The following is an 8543-nucleotide window of genomic DNA, read 5'->3' as shown; positions in this document are numbered from 1 at the left end:
AGAGAGTGGAGTCATCAGCAAAGAGATAGAGAGGATTTTCCAGAGAGTCGGAGAGATTATTGATGAAGACCAGAAAAAGCACAGGGTCCAGAACACTACCTTGGGGAACTCCAGCCTGAACCAGAAGGGGAGATTAGAGAAACCCATTCAGGGCCACACGTTGACTACGACTAGAGAGGAAGTCCGCAAGCCATGCGTGGAGATTTCCATGAATACCATCGGAGGAGAGTTTGGTGAGCAGAGCGGGGTGCCAAACCGTATCGAAGGCACGTGATATGTCAAGGGAGACAGCTCTAATTTCCTGTTTGACATAGAGGACGTCCATCCAATGTTGAGAAAGCAGAAGCAGCATGTCCAGAGTAGAGTGACTTGGTCTGAATCTAAATTGATGATCAGAGATCAAGCCATTGGAGAAGAAGGATTTGATAGCCAAAGCAATGATGGAAGAAGCAATTTAAAATCTCAGTGACGTTCTGCTTCATCATTCATGTTTCTCCAATTTTCACTGGTAAAATTTTGATACTCTCAGCTTCCACGATCTCTTGAATCTCATTTTTGTGGACCTGGTGGGATGGTTTTAGAAATCACAGTGAGGTTCTTCTTTTTCATTCCTGTTGCTCTAATTATCACTGGTCCAATTCCGATACTCTTCAGCTTCCAAGATCTCTTGACCTTATTTTTCCTGGTATTTGGTCATTTTCTTGATTTCTGTGTTGTTTCGACCAAAATCGCTGGGTACTGAGATCTGAATCATCAATGCTGTCTTTTTCTTTTTGTTCCTGGGTACAATGTCCGGACGCAATGCTTTGCTTCTATGTTCATGCTCGAAGGAATCATCAGGTCGTACATGATCATGACGTCCTCATTTTCAATGATCGCCCTTGGTTCGTGTTTCCATGAGTTTTCTGGTACTGGGATGTTTACATTTTTACAGATATGCCAATGAATCACTTTGCATACGTTGTTGTGCCGTTTTGTGTAAAGTTGTTCTGATAATAGTTTTTTTTCATCCCGAGAGCAGGTGACTTGCACCTTCTGTTTCTGTCTTGCAGAATCTACACTTGTCCGTCTGGCTCAGTCCCGCCATCTTTCCATTGGTGTAGTGTCCTGGATCTTGGGCATTTATTTAGATTTGTCGTGTGTGTGTGTGTGTGTGTATGTGTGTGTGTGTGTGTGTGTGTGTGTGTGTGTGTGTGTGTGTGTGTGTGTGTGTGTGTGTGTGTGTGTGTGTGTGTTCTTTCAATCGATTTAATTGATTATTTCGATTTAATTCAGTAATATAACGTTCAATTTCGATTTAATTGATTACCCGCACAAATATAAACATGGAACTCAGGGCCCACTTACGACGTTCAATCAGTCGAAACAACTCACGCCCCTCCTTACACCGTTCACTTACAGCCCTCCTTACGTCATCCAATCACTCAAAAAAACTCACGGCCTTATTTACATCATTCACCTGCACTAAACAACTCACGGCCTTCCTTACACCGTTCACTCGCACTAAACAACTCATGGCCTTCCGTACACCGTTCACTCACTCAGAACAACTCACAGCCTTCCTTACACTGTTCACGCACACAGAATAACTCACAGCTCTCCTTATGCCGTTCACTCACTCAGAACAACTCACGGCCTTCCTTGCACCATTCACTCGCACGAAACAACTCACGGCCCACCTTACACCATTCACTCATTCAGAACAACTGACTGCCTTCCTTACACTGTTCACTCACACTAAACAGCTCATGGCCCTCCTTACACCGTTCACTCGCACTAAACAACTCACGCCCCAACTCACGGCCTTCCTTACACCATTCTCTCGCACAAAACAACTCACGGCCCTCCTTACACCATTCACTCACTCGGAACAACTCACAGCCTTCCTTACACTGGTCAAGCACACAATAACTCACAGTGCTCCTTATGCCATTCACTCATTCAGAACAACTCATGGCCTTCCTTACACAATTCACTCACGGCCATCGTTACACTCTTCACTCACTCGGAACAACTTACCGCCTTCCTTACACCATTCACTCACTCAGAACAACTCACGGCCTTCCTTGTACCGTTCACTCACTCACTCGGAACAACTCACAGCCTTCCTTACACTGTTCACGCACACAGAATAACTCACAGCCCTCCTTGCACCATTCACTCGCACTAAACAACTCACAGCCCTCCTTACACCATTCACTCACTCAGAACAACTCATAGCCTTCCTTACACCATTCACTCGCACAAACAGCTCATGGCCTTCCTTACACCATTCACTCACACTGAACAACTCATGGCCTTTCTTACACCATTCACTCACTCAGAACAACTCATGGCCTTCCTTACACCATTCACTCGCACTAAACAACTAACGGCCCTCCTTACACCATTCACTCACTCAGAGCAACTCACGGCCTTCCTTACACCGTTCACTCACACTATACAGCTCATGGCCTCCTTACACCATTCACTCACACTAAACAACTCATGGCCTTTCTTACACCATTCACTCACTCAGAACAACTCACGGCCCTCCTTCCACCATTCGCTCACACTAAACAGCTCACGGCCCTCCTTCCACCATTCACTCACTCACTCGGAACAACGCACAGTCTTCCTTACACTGTTCACGCACACAGAATAACTCACAGTCCTCCTTATGCCATTCACTCATTCACAACAACTCACGGCCCTCCTTATACCATTCACTCATGGCCCTCCTTACACTCTTCACTCACTCAGAACAACTCACGGCCTTTCTTACACCGTTCACTCGCAGTAAACAACTCATGGCCTTTCTTACACCATTCACTCACTCAGAACAACTCACGGCCTTCCTTACACCATTCAGCTGCACTAAACAACTCATGGCCCTCCTTACACCATTCACTCACTCAGAACAACTCACAGCCTTCCTTACACCATTCACTCACGCTAAACAACTCATGGCCTTTCTTACACCATTCACTCACTCAGAACAACTCACGGCCTTCCTTATACCATTCACTCGCACTAAACAGCTCACGGCCCTCCTTCCACCATTCACTCACTCACTCGGAACAACTCACAGCCTTCCTCACACTGTTCACGCACACAGAATAACTCACAGCCCTCCTTATGCCGTTCACTCACTTAGAACAACTCCCAGCCTTCCTTACACCAGTCACTCGCACTAAACAACTCATGGCCCTCCTTACACCATTCACTCACTCAGAACAACTCACGGCCTTCCTTACACCGTTCACTCGCACTAAACAGCTCATGGCCCTCCTTACACCGTTCACTCACACTAAACAACTCATGGCCTTTCTTACACCATTCACTCGCACGAAACAGCTCACGGCCCTCCTTCCACCATTCACTCACTCACTCGGAAGAACTCACAGGCTTCCTTACACTGTACACGCACACAGAATGACTCACAGCCCTCCTTATGCCGTTCACTCACTCAGAACAACTCACGGCCTTCCTTACACCATTCACTCGCACTAAACAACTCACGGCCCTCCTTACACCATTCACTCACTCAGAACAACTCACGGCCCTCCTTCCACCACTCACTCACACTAAACAGCTCACGGCCCTCCTTCCACCATTCACTCACTCACTCGGAACAACGCACAGTCTTCCTTACACTGTTCACGCACACAGAATAACTCACAGTCCTCCTTTTGACATTCACTCATTCAGAACAACTCACGGCCCTCCTTACACCATTCACTCACGGCCCTCCTTACACTCTTCACTCGCTCGGAACAACTTACGGCCTTCTTTTTTCCTGTTAACACACAGGGAACATCGCAGCACTCACACACCACTCGCTCACATGATTCACTCCGCATTTTTCCTCGATCGCTCCCTCATATGATCATATCACGCTATTTTAGTAAGAACAGAACAGATTACAAAGTTTGGAGCATGCCCACACAGCTATCTTCGTTTGTAAAAAGAGAAACTGCATCAAAAACGTTTCATTCACTCAATTTGTTTGGACCTGTTAAGATCTGGAGCCGGGAGCAAATAGCCCATTCACCCCAGGTAGAATCCGTCATTGTTTCTCGTGCTGGAAGTGAACATCTCATTCCATTTTTGTCACCCCAGGTAGAATCCGTCATTGTTTCTCGTGCTGGAAGTGAACATCTCATTCCATTTTTGTCACCCCAGGTAGAATCCGTCATTGTTTCTCGTGCTGGAAGTGAACATCTCATTCCATTTTTGTCCCATATCCCGATATCCGCCCCACTTTTCGCGATTAATCATTGAATACACTTCCCTTGAGCTTTCATTCAGTGCTAATAGTCAAGAGTGTAGATATACCGGTTTCAGCTTTACTTGCGAATCCCCATAAAACTTGATCTCCTGGGATGGCTTTCTCCGAAATTCTCCAAACGGTTGGAAGAGCCGGACCTTTTCAACTTATCCATGTTTTTCTCCTCGTTTTGCCCGTATTGATGCTTGCGAGCCACAACCTCATGCAGAACTTCTCCGCCGCGACTCCCCGCCACCATTGCCGAATACCGTGGCTGGGGAACGCGTCTCTCCGCACTCGGCGGAACCTGACCGAGGAGACCCTCCTGAGGGCCGCCATTCCCTGGGAGCAGGACTCTCCGAGCAGCTGCACCCGGTACGTCCGACCGCAATGGCAGCTGACGGTCAACGCCTCTGCAGACGTGTCGAACCTCACGGAGATCGAGGGCTGCGTCGACGGATGGGACTTTGACTTCAGCTCGTTCTCGTCCACCATCATCACGCAGGTATGACTGCACCTGCATCGCTCTCATCAGTCCCGGTAGGTTGTACGCCGTCCCTTTTCCCTCTCCCACATGTTGCAGGGCTTGTGCTGGAGCTACATACGACACAAACCGCACGCACCAGACAACACCGGTTTTGACTTCAGACAAGCACCCACCGACTTAGTGTATATTAAGCCGGCTGTCCCGCCTGTTAGCTTTCACTTTTACGCTTTAAATATTACAAACCCACCCAGTAGGCTATATCTGCTGGTTAAAAACTGCTTCTCCATGCACCGGTTGCTCTCTCTTGGAAAGATTAGGGCCACATGAATCGGATTGAAAGTTTCCTGGAAGTGGGATCGCGCGTATTAACGTCCCCAAACCTCATCTGTCTCCAGTGGGACCTGGTGTGCGACAAGCAACTGCTGAAACAAATGGCTCAGTCGGTGTACATGGGAGGCGTACTGGTTGGAGCGATCGTCACAGGAGGTTTGGCAGACAAGTAAGACTCCAGATAAATCTAATTATTTTTTTTACTTTTTTTGTTGTTTACGTGATCAATCACATCACCCGGGATCAACAGGCATCTTCCAATCCTACCAACAGTTCAGCTCAATGAAACGGATTGTTCATTGGCTGACAAATCGACCAATGAAATTGCTTCCAACAACCCAAAAATTGACTCCGATGAAAAGTTTTAGAAAAGAAAATACTTTTTCTTTTTTTCCTTTTTTTCTGCTACAGGTTTGGCCGACGATCTGTGATGTTGGCAAGTCACCTCCTCGTGGGCATCTTGGGCGTCTGCGCTGCTTTCTCCCCAAACTTGGACATTTACATTCTGGCGCGTTTCCTCACTGGTGCATTTCTCTCTGGATCTGTGCTTAATGCCTTTTCATTGGGTGAGATATCCCACCCACCAATATATTGGACCACCACTCAAAAGATGGTTCAAAAGTCTATGACCATACATACTTTGCCATTATCTTTTCAGTTTGGTGTGGAATTTTAATTTAATACTTATTATTTAAAGGCCTCAATTATTACAACCTTCTCATGGGGTCATCCTGGCCTGATGGTGTGAGTCATCACTTTCAACGAATATCTTAAAAAGGATAGAGCACAGACTGACGACCATAGGTTGGCAACCATTATGCAGGCTTGATGGGCCGAAACGCGTTGAACTTCCTTGTAAGGGAAGAAAAGCCTATATTTTATTATTGTAATTCACTAAGTGGCTGACTAGGCCTAACACTCACTCACCTGCACGTCAAGGTGACTGGAAATTGTGAAGTTTTCGGAGTGCCGCCGAGAACTCTCCGAATCTTCACAAAATACACCATGGGATCTTTAATGTCCCCCATCTATTGCTACCAGAGGGATATTGGGTTTAACATCCATCCATGGGGCGGCACACAAATTCATGTATTATTGCTCTTTAAACTCCAGTGGGACAATTTTTAGCTGGGATGATATTCCAACACCGGCGAGACAGCTCAGAGGCAAGTGCGCATACATTCAGGTTAGGCTATCCCACAAGCCCTTTATGCGGGTCTTGAATATACAACACGATATTATACAGGTCCAGAATAAACAGCACTATATTATACGGGTCTTGAATATACAGCACTATATAATACGGGTCTTGAATATACAGCACTATATTATACAAGTCTAAAATATACAGCACTATATAATACGGGTCTAGAATATACAACACTATATTATACGGGTCTTGAATATACAGCACTATATTATACAGGTCTAAAATATACAGCACTATATAATACGGGTCTAGAATATACAGCACTACATTATACAGGTCTACAATATACAACACGACATTATACAGGTCTTGAATATACAACACTATATTATACAGGTCTAAAATATACAGCACTATATAATACAGGTCTAAAATATACAGCTCTATATAATACGAGTCTAGAATATACAGCACTATATAATATGGGTCTAGAATATACAGCACTATATTATACAGGTCTAAAATATACAGCACTATATAATACAGGTCTAAAATATACAGCAGTATATAATACGGGTCTAGAATATACAGCACTATATAATATGGGTCTTGAATATACAGCACTATATTATACAGGTCTAAAATATACAGCACTACATAACACGGGTCTAGAATATACAGCACTACATTATGCAGGTCTAGAATATACAACATGACATTATGCAGGTCTTGAATATACAACACTATATTATACAGGTCTAAAATATACAGCACTATATAATACAGGTCTAAAATATACAGCACTATATAATACGGGTCTAGAATATATAGCACTATATAATATGGGTCTAGAATATACAGCACTACAATATACAGGTCTAGAATATACAACACGACATTATACAGGTCTTGAATATACAACACTATATTATACAGGTCTAAAATATACAGCACTATATAATACAGGTCTAAAATATACAGCACTATATAATACGGGTCTAGAATATACTGCACTATATAATATGGGTCTTGAATATACAGCACTATATAATATGGGTCTAGAATATACAGCACTACAATATACAGGTCTAGAATATACAACACGACATTATACAGGTCTAAAATATACAGCACTATATAATACAGGTCTAAAATATACAGCACTATATAATACGGGTCTAGAATATACAGCACTATATAATATGGGTCTTGAATATACAGCACGATATAATACGGGTCTAGAATATACAGCACTACATTATACAGGTCTAGAATATACAACACGACATTATACAGGTCTTGAATATACAACACTATATTATACAGGTCTAAAATATACAGCACAATATAATACAGGTCTAAAATATACAGCACTATATAATACGGGTCTAGAATATACAGCTCGATATAATATGGGTCTTGAATATACAGCACTGTGGTGCTGCGCACACACGACTCGATTGCCAGAGAGGTAGGCCACAACGCGTTGGTATAACAAAGAGTCTTTATTCAAAGCTCGTACTTCAGCACTGGGCGGGCTCGAGCTTAGAGCCCGCATATATGTCCTGAGGCCACGCCTAGTCCCTGGGCGTGGCCAATCGGTCGAAGGGCGGGGCATGTGCTTTCGTTCCCCGCCTGGACGCTCGCGCCACCCACTGGTGCGTGGAATTATTGCCCCTTGTGCCAGCCACACGCACCCCCCCAGAATTCCCGCGCACCTGAAGGGTGAGTTTGCGGGGAAGCCGGATGACCCGGCCGAAACGCCCCCTGGCGATGGGTGCAGGGCTGGGGGGTAGCGGGACGGCGGGGCTGGGGGGTGCCGGGGGTCCGACCGCCAGGGGGCGGCCTCGACGCGGAGGCAAAGCTGCTTGCGGGGGGTGGTCCGGATCGAGGTGGGCCGGCTTGAGGCGGTCCACGGAGATGCGTTCCGGGGCACCGCCGATGTCGATGGTGAAAAATTTGTCCCCGGTCTCCAGCACGCGGAAGGGCCCATCGTACGGGGGCCGTAGCGGTGCCCGGTGGGCGTCGTGCCGGAAGAAGACATACTTCGCCGTGCGAAGCTCCGGGGCGATGTGGGAAGGCGGGCAACCGTGGTGTGCCGTCGGCACCGGGGCGAACCTCCGGGCGATCTCCTGAAGGGCGGAGCGCTGTTGCACCGCGGACCAAGGAGCCGTGGAGTCGGGGATAAATTCACCCGGTACCCGCAGTGGTTGCCCGAAGACCAGCTCCGCCGAGGATGCGCGCAGGTCATCCATGGGTGCCGTCCTGAGGCCCAGCAGGACCCAGGGGAGTCTGTCGACCCAGCCGCCGCGCGGAGGCTGGCCCGG

At 46.4% G+C, this 8543-nt stretch overlaps 1 protein-coding gene across 1 annotated transcript in view; it reads left to right on the top strand.

Moving 5' to 3' along the window:
- Positions 1-4162: 4162 nt before the first annotated feature.
- The window catches only part of LOC137426467 (solute carrier family 22 member 6-B-like), a 58408-nt gene continuing 54027 nt past the window's right edge, over positions 4163-8543 (top strand). The window contains exons 1-3 of the mRNA XM_068115020.2: positions 4163-4754; positions 5132-5235; positions 5478-5632. Of these exons, the coding sequence (XP_067971121.1) occupies positions 4365-4754; positions 5132-5235; positions 5478-5632 (649 nt within the window). The 5' untranslated portion in view covers positions 4163-4364. The remainder of the gene's footprint in view (positions 4755-5131; positions 5236-5477; positions 5633-8543) is intronic.

Source organism: Myxine glutinosa, chromosome 5 (genome assembly GCF_964187855.1).
Source record: "Myxine glutinosa chromosome 5, kmMyxGlut1.1, whole genome shotgun sequence".
Lineage (NCBI taxonomy): Eukaryota > Metazoa > Chordata > Myxini > Myxiniformes > Myxinidae > Myxine > Myxine glutinosa.
The sequence above is the reverse complement of the archived record's forward strand: the minus strand, read 5'-3'. Positions and strand labels throughout refer to the sequence as shown.